General features: G+C 50.9%; 1 protein-coding gene across 22 annotated transcripts in view; it reads right to left on the bottom strand.

The window, feature by feature from the left end:
* The window catches only part of IQCE (IQ motif containing E), a 45,249-nt gene that overhangs the window by 11,223 nt on the left and 20,356 nt on the right, over window positions 1-13,670 (bottom strand). For 20 of the 22 annotated variants that reach the window (XM_026011326.2, XM_072753279.1, XM_072753280.1 and 17 more), the window contains 8 exons: window positions 12,900-12,972; window positions 12,619-12,668; window positions 11,152-11,315; window positions 9,652-9,707; window positions 8,283-8,482; window positions 5,977-6,081; window positions 4,690-4,780; window positions 439-609 (listed from right to left, as the gene is read on the bottom strand). In XM_026011326.2, the coding sequence (XP_025867111.1) occupies window positions 439-609; window positions 4,690-4,780; window positions 5,977-6,081; window positions 8,283-8,482; window positions 9,652-9,707; window positions 11,152-11,315; window positions 12,619-12,668; window positions 12,900-12,972 (910 nt within the window). The remainder of the gene's footprint in view (window positions 1-438; window positions 610-4,689; window positions 4,781-5,976; window positions 6,082-8,282; window positions 8,483-9,651; window positions 9,708-11,151; window positions 11,316-12,618; window positions 12,669-12,899; window positions 12,973-13,670) is intronic. The other 2 variants (XR_012000560.1, XR_012000561.1) reach the window with 1 other exon arrangement.

Below are 13,670 nucleotides of genomic sequence, written 5' to 3'. Positions count from 1 at the left end.
GAAAACAGACCACAGCCTGAGCTGCTTTCCCCCAGGCAACCCCAGAAGAGGGGCTTCTCTGGGGGTTTGAATTTCCAGTTGTTTCTAGACTGGATCCACCTCACTGTGGAGCCCATGCTCAGCCATGTTTAGGGGGACAGGGCAGAGATTTCAGAGTGCGGTCAGGGGCTGCACCCAGAGCGGGTCTCCCTTGGAATCAGCCACCCGCCGCTGTGTAGTCAGTGAGCTAACAAAGGCTTCCGGACAAGCCACTGCCCCTCTCCACCTCCAGATGACCCTGTAAGGGTCCCTGTAGGAGCTACTTTGGGTCCAGGTGCTGGTCTACCCCTCACCCCCCACGACATTCTGTCCCACATTTCCATGCACGCCAGCGGCACCGATGCACAGAGCCTGTGTGGCAGAGGGAGCAGACCACAGTGAGGCTGCCCGGGCTCTCACCTGCTGGCAGTATCTCTTCCAGCGGGCCTGCAGGATCCTGGCTGCCGTGTCTCTTTGCCCCTTGGAGCAGGTGGAGGGGGGCCGAGAGAAGCCCTCCTCACTTGGATCTGGCTCATGGTCCTGCTGAGAGAGCCTGCTGGTGGGAAGGGAAGGTCGGGGTTCTTCTGGGGTCTGCAGAAAGGTGCAAAGGACGATTAAGCCGGGCAGGGAGGATGGGTGAGGTGGCAGGATGCTGGCATGATACAGGCTGAGCTCATCAGACTAGATTTTTTAATGTGGAGGAAAAATCTGTACCCTACACGTTCAGTATGCCGTACTACAAAAAAAAAAAAAAAAAAAAAAAAATCTCTGCAGAAACAAGGTACAGCTAATAAATGGCTTTAAGGTGGTTTTCATCCACCTCCCTAAACCCGGTGTGATGGTACTCCCATGAGAGGATGACGGGGTGACACCCCTGTAAGTCTGACACGTGGCCCTTCCGAAGCTACGATGTACTTCCTGAGCTCAATGACACGTGTGTGTTATTTCAAGGTTTACCTGCTTCTCAGGCATCTTGTTTTTGGTCTTTCTTTTACTCTAAAGACCTTTGCAATTGAGGGCAATAGATTTCTAGTTCAGTTTTCACGGTGAAAAGAAGCTCCCTGCATGGAGCCTGCTTCTCCCTCTGCCTGTGTCTCTGCCTCTCTCTCTCCTCTCTGTGTTTCTCATGAATAAATAAATAAAATCTTAAAAAAAAAAAAGAGTCCAAATTTATTATCTGCAATGACATCTCTCAATAAAAATCCACACCCTGGACTATCGTCCTCACGCTGGGGGCCTATGTTGCTGGAGGACCCCTTCGTGAAGATGGAAACTGGTAAAAACTGACACTGTCCCAGGTCCAAGGAGCCAGGCCCACCACCCACACCCCGGGGCCCCTAGTGGATCAGTCACTATCACCAGGCCCTCCTGGCGCGCCCAGTTACTACCCACCGAGACCCCCAACATCCAGCCAGAGAGGGGCTTATCTTCTCCCTCGGTACCAATATGCCCCCCACATCACTGTTCCTCTGTGGCAACATGACCTCTGTCACTATGTGGCCTGTCCCAATGGGAGCAAGAGAGTCCCATCAGTCACCTAGAGATAAAGGAATACTCACTCCAAAACTCTTGGCAAATAGCTGAAAGGATTTTAAATTTCAATAGAGAAATTCCTTGAGGCAACTGTTAGAAACTGACCCCCTGCCACCCTGATTAAACCTACAATTCATCACCCATGTCCAAACGTGGAGAGCCAAGTCCATTTGGAAATGCATTTCCAGCAGGAAAACCCCAAAGCCTGTTATAAGAATATACATGCCTGTTATAAAAAATTCAGACTACGCTAGAGGTAAATAAAACTGCTCATGGTCCCACCATACAGAAGCAAGCCATACTTCGGTAATTTGTTCGGATTTTTTTCCAGTGTGAGTTTTTTTTTTTTTTTCTAATCTCAGGGGATCGCTGCTGTGACCTTCTCTGGAAGAGACAGATTTGTTTCCACCAAACAGTAGGTCACAGGTGGCTTTCTGAGTCAGCCAGTGGAGACCTGTTCCCCACCAGCAGTGGCTGGACAGGGTCCTGCTATCCCGCTGGCAGATGCACGGCTCACCCGTCGGTCTCCCGTCCGTGGCGTCTGCACCACTACTGCCAGGCTACCTAACATCCTTGTCCCTGTGGCTTTGCAGAGGGTACGGCTATTCCCTTGGCCCACTCTTGGCACGAACAGTGTGAAACCTGGGGCCCAAGGTAGGCTCCTGCAGATAGTAGGGACATAAAACCTCCAGGTTGAATAAGATGCCTCAGTAAGTCCTGAGTATAACTTTGACACTGGGCAAACCTCGAGAAGCCCCTCTCAGGGGACGTAGAGATGGTGATTAAGGATGTCAACCCTTGAGAAAAAGAACGTTCATCAGGGCTCCCTACCAGTGCAGCCACTGTGTCTCACACTGAGTTAGTGGAGGATCAAAATCCCGAATTGCTGGGACTCACAGGAAAAGCGGCATTCTTGTGGTAAGGTGTGCAGAGAAGTGGGCCTGTGCCCTTGGTGCCGGATCCTCCTGGAGGTCAGCGCGAGGCCTGGGGGACGAGGAGCCCGCACCAGAGCCACCTTCCTGACCGTGGGGGAACATCAGCGCACGGGCGGAGCCTGGCGCTACAGTGACTCTCCTCTGTCTCCGCATCAACACTCTGAGGAGACAATAGGAGAAACTTGCTTTGCTTCCCACATGAGTGTCTACAGGAACCCTGAGCAGGTCTCTCTGTAGAGGGAGGGGTCTCCAAGAACCAGATGAATTAAAACAAGCAGAAGAGTTGACGTTTGCTTCTGTTGGGTGCCTCCGAGGGGTCAGGATCACCCAGAGTGGACAAGTCACAGATGGGGGAGCCCTGTCGGCTCAGAGGTCTGTGAGCACCCGCTCGGGAAGAAAAGGGGCCCCTGCCAGTGAGGTGGTCCCCGGAGACACACAAACATAGCTCCACCGCCCACATGCCCCCACCCCAGCAGCCCTGGCCTCACATCTATCCACCCAGAGCAGACAGCGGGCATGGTATGCAGGGGGGCAAGGGGTCCCCTGGAAGGTGACGGTCATGCAGAGCGGCTGGCTTCCTGGACACTGGGACCGTGACTCTACAGGACTCAGGACATTAACCAAAGCACTTTGGAGAAACCAGCACAGAAATGCATCCCACAGATAACACAAAAAATATACTTTACTGAACCACAAAAATAGTTTCCGGAAAGGCTCAGGAAGGACTCACATAGTCCGACCCTCACACTTGGCCAGCAGGATATGCCGGCACCAAGGCTGTCACGCAACCTTCGGGAACTCCAGCGCGTGTGCACCACGAGACTGCCTTTCCTTGCCTCCCTGGTAAGCTGCGGCTCATCTCCATTTGCCACCAGAGCTGCACCCATCAGCTTCTGCAGATTCCCGACTGTCAGCACTTCTCTGTTTTTGAAGTACACACCATGTCATGTAGTGTAAGAGCCCTCCCCACGGAGACTCCAGCTCAGGAAGCCAGCCTCAGAAGACACCAGCCAGCCCAGATTCAAACATCAGAATGTGTCTGTTTCACCCTCAGCAGGTAACGCAGCCCTAGAGCCCGGGGACATTCTCTTTTCCCGGCGGCCGGTGACCATCTCTGTCAGGTCACTTGTTATAAAACAGTAAGTCGCCTTCTGAAGCAACAGAACTTCTTGGCTATGATGTGTACCCCGTAAAGGCCCACTATCCTGGTGGATCCCCTGGGTGTTACCATGTCTGTAGCAAGCAGACGGGGGCTCATGGAAAAGGGATCGTAAAGGGGCTGCCAGGTGTTATCTACCATTTCTGACGTGTGCTCGTTGTGGACGCTTCCCCACCAGCCTGGCTTTATCTACCACACGTTTACATGGTGGAGTCCTCTTGGAGCACACTGCTACCACAGAATTTTAATACCAATGTTATTTGTGTTAATAGATTATACCTGCCACCTGAAAAAAATCCATCAATTGGAAAAAAGGATTAGCAAGGAGGCACAGTGCAGCCACCAGAAGTCCAAGTGCAGGTGGCATAGGGCCAGTGGATACCAGAGGGCTGCTCTGGCTCAAAGGTGGTGTCAGGGGAGCCAGCCCCTTGTGGCCACAAAGACCAGCTCAGCTGTAGCTGCCTCCATGAGGGGACAGGGACAGGAGGGTGGGTGCCTGCAACTTACCTCTCACCTTGAACCTGCCATTTGCCACACACTCATTCAACACCTGGACATGTGCAAAGTTCAGTGGCAGGCACGGGGGTCTCGGAAGATGCTCTGCCACAGTGAGCACTCTCCTGGCCAGGCTGTGTCCGTGTCATGGCCTGAAGCTTACATTAAACACGCAGGACGGGGGACAGGAGGTCCTCCCCAAGCGTTGCCCCTTCCCCAGAAGGCCTTCTCAAACTCCTCACCCACTAACAGACACCCCTTGTTGGACAATTAGACTTTCTGAATAGGTGAAATCCGGGGAAGATCTTCACCCAACTTCAGTATCTAAGACTCAAACACTGTTCAAAAAAGTCACTTAACTGACAATTGATCAGTTCAGATCCTGGGTTCAACATACACAATTTGTGGAGATCAAGGGGGACGGTAAGGGGAACGGCCTGTCAGTGCCAGAGTCAGGAGAACCAGGGGACCAACCCAGCAGAATGTCCCGCTCAGGCCGAGAGCCCCACGGCACTTGCACAGGAAGTCTGAAGCCCAGCTGAGCCATACCTCAGGACTCATTTCCACGGGGTTGTCTCTCTCTGCTCTCCTAATCTCTTCCAGTTCTTGACACTTCTTCACAAGCGTTTGAATTTCCTCTCTAAAGTAGGAGGGAGAGGATGACATCTTAACTGGTCATCATGCAGTGGCCCATGTCTCCATGTCTGTATGTGACTGCAGGGCCGCCTGCGGGGGTACCTCTCCTGCAGCCATTTGAGGCCCCCAGTACCACCTCCCTGCACCTTGGCCAGCATGGGGTCCCTACTGCAGGACCATGCTCTGTGGCCTGTGTCTGCGGCCAGGCTGGCAGCCCCAGGAGGGCAGGGCCGGAGGATCCCCAGGGCCAGCACTGCCTCTGATGTGTGGGAAAAATCCTGGTGGCTGGAGTGATGCATGGGCCAGCAGCATTTGGGGTTTTCAGTGCACAATGTGAGTGGAAGCAACTAGGACTTGTGTCCTTGCTATAGGTTTTAATGGCAATAGAAAAATAGCTCTTCCCTGCACGCCTGCCCTTTCTGGTCTCTTCCGGCCCTGCCTTCCGACAAAACGTCGTCACAGTTCTCCTGAAAACAAGTACTATTCATTCTAGCAATCTGTGTCTTCCTCATTATTCTGAGTGGTATATATTTCCATCTAGGGTTCTAGCCTACTTTGGGGGGGCACTTCTCATTGAGGTAAAATTCATAGAACATGGTGCGACCATCACCACCAATTCAGAACACTCCTCCCACCCAAGGGAGCCTTGCGTGGAGCAGGCCCTGCTTATTTCCCTGCCCCCCACCCCTCCCTGAGAATCTGCCCGTGCGTATCCAGTCTGTGACTCTTCCTGTCTACTTCCTTCATGTGGCACCCTGTGCCGGAGGCTCATCCACGCCATCATGTGTGCCAGAACCTATTTCTTTTTCTTCCTTCATGTGGACATACTTGAATTTCTTATCTGTGCCTCAGCTGATGGGCTTGGGGCTGTCTCCCCTTTGGGGTCTATGAACAATCGTGAAGGAGCAGGATTCTGGCCCTGGATGGCGCCCCTGGTGGCTGTGGCTGCAGTGGAGGGTGTGTGTGGAGGACCTGGCATCACACCACAGAGGCAAAAACTGCCTGATTGTGAAGAGCTCTTTCCCAGAATTGGGATTTTTACTCTAAGGGACACAAAGAGCTCCTGCATGATGTCAGGAAGTGAGTGACGGATTCAGGCTGGGGCTGCAAGAAAATGCTCCAGAAGCTGTACGGAGGGAAGACTGGAAATGCCTGGAATTGTGGGATCTCTTGACAGCCTCTGACTCCTGGCATGCTCACCTCAGAGCCTCCTCTCTTCCTCTTCTCTCCTCCTCACCTCCCTTCATGTCCTCCAGCTCCTTCTGCAGGTCAGCATTTGTCTGGAGCAGCTGCTTCATTTCCAAACTGAACATACAGAACCAGAAACATTTCAGAGTTCGTGAAAATGAAGGACCACGGTTACATGAATTATCACCAAAGCAGGAAGAGCTTTCCAAAAACATCACGTCACCCAACTTCCTTCCTCATGACAGTGGATGGACGTGGGGGCAAATGGATAGAGGCACTTGTTTATAACCACGCAGCCAGAAGACCCGAAAGGCCTGCCACCCTGGGGGGCTGTTCCTCCAGATATTCACTGAGTACCTGCTATGTGCAGCTATTAGGTACCCAGGATACAGTGGCGAGGAGACTCAGATGAGCTGTGGCCCTGCTCTCATGGAGAGAGGCTTTATCCCAACAGTCCCACAATTGGTATGTAACCGTATCTCAGATGAGTGCTAGGAGGGTCCTGCCTGCACCACACGGGGCTGCTACTTGAGCTGAGCCATTGAGGACAAGGGGGTGACCTGGGACCTCCAACTAAACTGCTTGCTCCCTGATAGGCTTTCCTGGTCCTACAGGTGGCATGTGGCTAAGAGCACCGTTCCAAGTCTGAACTCAGCTCCACTGCTCACTGTTATGTGACCTAACTTTTCTAGGTCCCTTAATCTTCTATGAATCAGAGGAAAAACCTTGACTATTTCAAAGAGTAAGGGCTGAATAGGTGGAAGCTCTTATCATGCCAGGTGACAGCTGAAGAGATTATCAGAGACGTTACTTACCTCTCAAAATGACTAGCATTATTTACCTTTCAAAATGACTAGCCCAGTTTTTTTGATAAATACTAATTTTTACAAAGAACCTACCAATTCACATAGATGTACTTGGATTGGAGGACTAAGAACAGGTGGAGTGTGAAGGGATTTTCCTCTGCTGTAAACAGAAGGCAGCAGAGAACTTAGTAGGTGAGGAGTCAGCTAGGGAGTCCTTCTCAGACTTAAATGTGCACATGAATCATCAGGGGGCCTCATCAGACAGAGTCAGATTCAGGAGATCTGGGTCTGACAAGGTTCTAGATCTCCAACCAGCTTCCAGGTGTGCCACGCCTAGGTTCTGCATCTCTAACCAGCTTTTGGGTGGACAGGGCCTAGGTTCTACATATCTAACCAGCTCCTGGGTGGGCAGGACCTAGGTTTTGCATCTCTAACCAGCACCCACGTGATGCTGAGGCTGGTGGCTTCCCTAGGCCACTCTGAGAGATAAACCCCATCTCAGAAGATGCATGGGTTTAGCTTACTTATGACAGAACTGCGACCAGAGAAGCCACAAGTAAACAGCAGAGGAAACATCTTCAGTAAACTACAGATCAAGACACCAGAGAAAAAAACAGTGAACAAGCAAAATCTGGAGATTTCGCCTTTCAAACTCTGAGGGTCACACTGAACCCTTCACAGAATTTGTGTCTTATTTGGCATTTAGACTGGATGTCATAAACATATAACTGCTCTCTGAACCACTGAAGATTTAACTGGCTTATCTACTTTACAAAAGTCAACGAAAGTCAATTCTTCCCAAAAAAAGAATTTGGAAATCACTCTGGAATTCTGCATGAAGAGATTTAAATACCTCCCCTTCTTTCAATGATGTAATATGGTCAGTTAAGGCCTTCTTTTCACCACTAAGTGACTTTTACTTCACAAATAAGATACAGGAAGTTGGGACGCCTGGGTGGTTCAGCGGTTGAGCATCTGCCTTCTGCCTTCGGCTGAGGTTGTGATCCCAGAGTTCTGGGAGGGAGTCCTACAACGGGCTCCCTGCAGGGAGCCCGCTTCTCCCTCTGCTTACGTCTCTGCCTCTCTCTCTGTCTCTCATGAATAAATAAAATCTTTAAAAACATAATTTATTCGTTATGTTTATTATTTAGTCTTTGTCCCCTCTGAATGTTGCCACTAAATAAACATTCAAAAAGGGTAGGAGTTTGGGACTCTTGGGTAGCTCAGTGGTTGAGCGTCTGCCTTCGGCTCAAGGCATGATCCCAGGGTCCAGGGATCGAGTCCCTGCGAGGAGCCTGCTTCTCCCTCTGCCTATGTCTCTGCCTTCTGTGTCTCTCATGAATAAATAAATAAAATCTTAAAAAAAAAATACAGTAAGTCTCTGAATCCTACAAAACTACCCCAGGAATTACTACCAGGAGTTGAGCATCTCCCCTGTATTCACCAGAATGCCAGTCTCTAGCCACAAGCCCTCCCGGGGGGCCAGAGTGCCAGTTGTGCCCCGAGACCTACTCTTTCTCCTGCAGCTGCATCTGTAGGGCATTCCGCTCGCCTTTCAGGCTCCGCACAGTCCCCCGCAGATGCTCGCTGTCCTCGTGTTGGTCACCTCGTGGCTGCCTGGACATAGTGGAGCTGGACGCAGAGTGCACCACAGCGTTTGCCTTGACCACTTCTGAAGCATGTAATTTGGGGCTTTCCATCGAACTTATTTTCTAGAGGCAACACAGGCATTTTTCAGATGTTCTTTCTCATTTTATGTTGCGGTTATGAAACCCAAGGAAGAGATAGTGACCAAGCAAAACTCGTCCCAAGCCCAGGTTTGGGACAAGCTCTGGGTGTGACCTTAAATCGTGGGACAGCTCCACCTCACGGGAGCCTTTTAGGACGGGAGCCCATTGGGGAGTGAAGAGCACCCCTGCCAGCAGAGCCCAGCCTGGGACAAGTGGGGGCAAGGCACCATTAACAAAATAGAACACAGGGCCTATGAAAGGGAAATTCATAAGCTTCTTTTCTTTGTGCTCATTTACTCTAGTATTTCCTTAGGATTTCTAGAATTTTCAAACTCTATGATTTTAATCTTAAGTGATAACCCAGTTGTGCCCACTAAGAACTCCTGAGGACTTGTGGCTTGCCTGATGCCAGCCTGCATCAGCAGACAAAGTACTGCCCTCGTGCACTTCAGAGCCACCTCTGGCTGACTTCCTTTCCTAACAAACTTTATTTTCAAAATACCCACAATATATAAAACTTATTAGGTTTTTCTGCTGTGTAAATATGTAAAGTTCTTTTTTTAATGCTCCTCTCTAGGTTTACTCTGCTCAGCCAAATAAGGGGGCAGATCCCACTTTACCAGGCTACTCAGAAGATGCTGACACTTCTGACTAACTCCAGTAGAATCTGATTGATTACTGACCAGAGGAATGATACTAAATTTACAAATTCACATGGCAGATTTGAGGAAATATTCATCTCCCCGATTTTCCGGGGGATACATAGAGTTTTCTGATGACTCAGATATACAGGATGGTGAGGGACCGGCCTGTAGAAAGCTCACATGCACACGTCAGGCTGAGTTTCTAAAAGGCTCTAGGATCACCTGCATCCATCCCTAGTCACACACAGAGAGTCCAAAACCATGTGCTGTGTGACCACCTGTAATATCAGAGACAGGAAGGACATGAGCCTTGGTCTCATCCAGACCTGCAAGGAGTCTGCCCTGAGTGCCATCCAGTAGACAGCGACTATTCATTAACATGTCCTCTCTGAGTATCCTATGAGCAGAGGACTTGTCTATGTTCCCACTTTATAAGCTGTCTGGCTTCTCTTTGAGCACAGGCTGATCCTAAAGGACAGGAGGTGGGCTAAGAGGCACACCACTCACTTTTTCCAGCTCTGTGATCCGTCTCAGCAGCCGGGGCTTACTCCACTCCATGTAACCTGATGGAAGCAATGGTTTTAAAGATGTACTTCATACAACCATCCGATGGCCCCTTCAGCCCAACCCAACTGTCTCAAGCGCAGCCTGTGAGTTTCCCCTTCCACAAGCTGGCACAGCTCGAACAGCCAGAAGCAAAGCTGGGAAACCCCCACCTGGCAGGTTCTTATAACCCAATGGCGCCTCCCCGCAAAGGATTCCCCACTGTGGAGCTGTCTGTAGGGTGACACCTACTCCTGATTCTACCGGTTAGGCTTTGGTGCCCCCGGTCAAAGATGGTCCTTCTCAAGGTCACACGAGTCCACTTTGCTGTATCCTTTGTCCCTTCCCTCCTGCGGGCACTTCCTTCCCTGGCCCTCCTAGCTCTTCCAGCTGTCTCACCAGCTACTGGCAGCAGCGCTGCTGGCTCACCTCGCCGGTCACCCTCTGAACACTGCCATGTCATATCAGGGTCTGCACTTGGGCCCTCCTCTGCACCACTCACTCGTGGGTGCTCTGAATCTCACCCAAGTCCTCTGCTGGTGATCACCTGCTGAGCCTCTGCCCTGAACTCATGGATACATTGTTTCCACTTGGATACTTAGTACACACCACAGACTAGACCTGTTCCCTTCCCCCAGACCTGCTCCTGTCACCTCCACCCCAGTAAAGGACATTCATCCTTTCAGTTGCTCAGATAAAAGCCCTGGAACCGAGCTCCTCCTGCATCAGAGGCTGCACCTGATCTCCCAAAGGTATCTGGAACCTGGCTACCTTTCAGCCCTATGGTGCTGCCCTGCTCCAAGTGGTCAGCAGCCTGTATGAGGACATTGTAGAAGCCCTGTCTCCCCATCTGCTTTTCTACAGTCTGCTCAGCATAGTAGCTGGTCTTCTCCCCAGGCCCAAACCCCCAGGGCCTAGGCATGGCTGGCACAACCCTGCCCTCCACCTGACCCGGCTCCTGTCTCATTGCTCCACCCTGCCATTGCCGACACATGCTGTACGCATTGGCTATGGGCCTGGCTGTCCCTCAGCTGTCCCAGGTCTGTTAGCTGTCACTGTCCCTGAAGACCCTATTCACAGGTGCACACCCTGCCCCGACCCCTGCTGACTTTCCACTTTATTTTGCTCCACGACACTACCACCTGACCCACAGCTGATGGGTTGACTTCTTGTTCCCCTCCCAGCATGACATCGCCCCCTACAAGGGATGTCTGCTTTGTTCACCACTCTACTCCACTCCCTAGATGGGTGCTTGGCACACAGCAGGTACCCATTAGATTTTGGGATACATTTTAGTGTAGCCTAGCAGGATGTGTCTGCATTTGTGGCAACTGAAATCAGGCCTCAGAGGCTGGGCAGGAGGGCCAGGACTCTCCCACAGCCTCTGCCTGCATCTTCCCTCAAAGAACATGAGACGTGGCCTCTCCTCAAGCGTCCCTCTGTGGGCGGCTCCAGGGATGGTACCCTTCATGGTGGAGACGGTGGGAGAGTTGCTCAGCACACGGTCCAGATCTTCCTTCAGGCTCTGGTTTTCTTCCGTGAGCTCCTGGACGCTCCGGGACAAGCTCAGGAGGGCACTGCTCACTTTTTTCTGTCTTCTGAGGCCCATTTTCTTCTCCCCTGGAGGCCTGGGAACAACAAGACCAACAGCTAGGTTTGAACTCCTAAACTGACTTTATAAAATGCCTTAAAAGAGGGGTGGGCACACAACAGCCCGTGGGTGTCTGGCCCTGGCTCAGAGAGATTTCCGCAGATATTTGCAATTGAATAGGAAACACAGACTTTGAACTCCAAGGAACATACAGTAACATATTCTAAATTGCATCACTAAAGTTTGTGTGAATTTACTTTGTCTTGTTACATAAACACTTGTCTAACGGTTCTGATTTTGCCCCTTATCCCAGAAAGTCTAACATACAGCCTGTTCAGTTTCTGTACCTGCAAATTTGCCTACTTGCTAAAATTTATTTGTAACCCCTGAATTGATACTTGGGGTGGCTTCACGGTCACTCAGGGACATGGGCAGGGTGGCGGGAAGCTTCAGGGCGAGTTCCTGGTGGGAGGGTGGGTGGAGGCCCCATGTGCTCCTCAAGCAGCACCTCCACTATATTGAGTGTGTATTTCCCTGTGTCTTTCGTTGGTGGTCTCACGGTTTAAAACAGGCTCTTCAGCACAATGCTCGGGTCTGCCCCATGGACCTAATCACCAGAAAGCACGTGTGTGTGATGCCACTTGATGTTGGGAATCAGCAGTATGTACTAAATAAGTGGTTTTTCAGCAGAAATACACACAGAAACAGGATGGGTGGTGATGTCGTGACCTGAGGCTCGCAGGAACCTACTCTGTATGTCCCCCAGGGGAATGGCTTTGTATTTGTTTGTGGACGCTGCACAAAACATACCTACCTCAAACAGCAAGAATCAGTTGTCCTTTATGGAAAAAGCTTGCCAAGCCAAAGGGGGCAAAGAGAAGGCTGTGCGTGGCACAAGGTAAATGCCTGATACACATATGCAGCTCAGTGCAGAGGCCAGTGGCATGGCCAAATCTGCAGTGAGGGAATCTTGGCGATAAGGAAACCCTGATGTCTCTCCTAATAAACTCCTTCAGGAAAATGAACTTGTGTTTACTATTGGGTATGAAATGTCTTCTTGACAAGGAAGGCCTGCTTTCAACAACAGTGCTTTCTAACTGTATGAGGGAAGTGTTCCATAGTAGGAATTAGGGAAGTAACGTGTGGAGAGTTGAGCACGCTGTTAGTAGCCAGCGTGTGGCAACCACGAGGGCACCTGTGTAACCATGCCAAATGGAAACAGGTCCACTCTAACAATGAACAAACCAAGCAGGTGTGGGTACTGCCCGCACTTCCCATGTAATGCCTATGCTATTCTTAGGACCAAACACAAAACACAGCTCCCAAGGAGATGATCATACTTCTTTCCGACAGTCTCGGAGCTTGCCAGCAGAGTCTGGAGACGATGAATCTGTAAACACCAAATTAAAGTCCATTACAATACAAAATGAGCATGAAGGCCCTCCTCTGAAAAAAGTCATAATCAGATTCTTGATTTCTGCCTAGTGGCTGGAGGTAAGCACTGAGTTTCTGGGATTCATAGTCAAGCAAAGATGAAATGGGAGAGCAGGGTCCCCAGGGCGTTGTGGGGTGACTGCCCAGCTCAGCAGTTGACCCGCCCCACCCAGAGAAGGCCACACACCTCCTCGTAGTATGTCTCCATGGCAATCCTCATCTCTTCCAAGTTGGTGGTCTTCATGTCAGTCTGCAGTTTGCTAGAAACCCAAGTTCAGAGTTAGCACAGCAGTGCTGGTATCCCCAGGGCAGACCAACAAGGGGAAGTGTGTCTCCCATAACAACAGTGATAGAACGGCTTTGCAAGAGAAGCAAACTGGGCAGGGAGCCTCATGGACTGCCCTTGAGGCCCATGGGAGGATCCTCACACCCTCAGGAACCCCTCCCTGTTGGACCAGCCACCTCCAGGTGCCAAAAGAGATTCCCTAAAGCAATTTCTTACTAAATAGAAGGCTGTTTGGGAAGAAGCAGAGTAACTACTAAGTACACGATAGGTGAGAACAGCTGCCTCTGGGGGTGGTGGGAGGAGCAGTTCAAAAGGAAGGAGCATCACTTCCCTCCTGCAGTACCAGTACCATTCCCCCACCCTCAGCATCCAGCAGACTTCAGACAAAAAGCTTTTGCAGACAAATGAAAGTACAGTTACAGACTTCAGGAATCTGTAACATAGGAGAAACCAGCAAACAATTCAAATTTTTATAGGTGACAATTTCAGCAAGAAACATAGGGAGGGGAACCAGGGCCAGGATGGACACTCCTCTATACCACATCACCAGGGGAGAGTGTGTGAGGCTGCCTGCTGCCCTGAGCAGCAGCAGGACGAGGCAGGGGCCAGGCAGGCAGCTGGTGTCCCAGCACTGACAGCTGGCATCAAGACCACAGACCCATGGGCACATAC

The sequence above is a fragment of the Vulpes vulpes genome, chromosome 3, assembly GCF_048418805.1.
Source record: "Vulpes vulpes isolate BD-2025 chromosome 3, VulVul3, whole genome shotgun sequence".
NCBI classification, from domain to species: domain Eukaryota; kingdom Metazoa; phylum Chordata; class Mammalia; order Carnivora; family Canidae; genus Vulpes; species Vulpes vulpes.
Note: the sequence above shows the minus strand (reverse complement) of the source record. Positions and strands in the feature narration are given on the sequence as shown.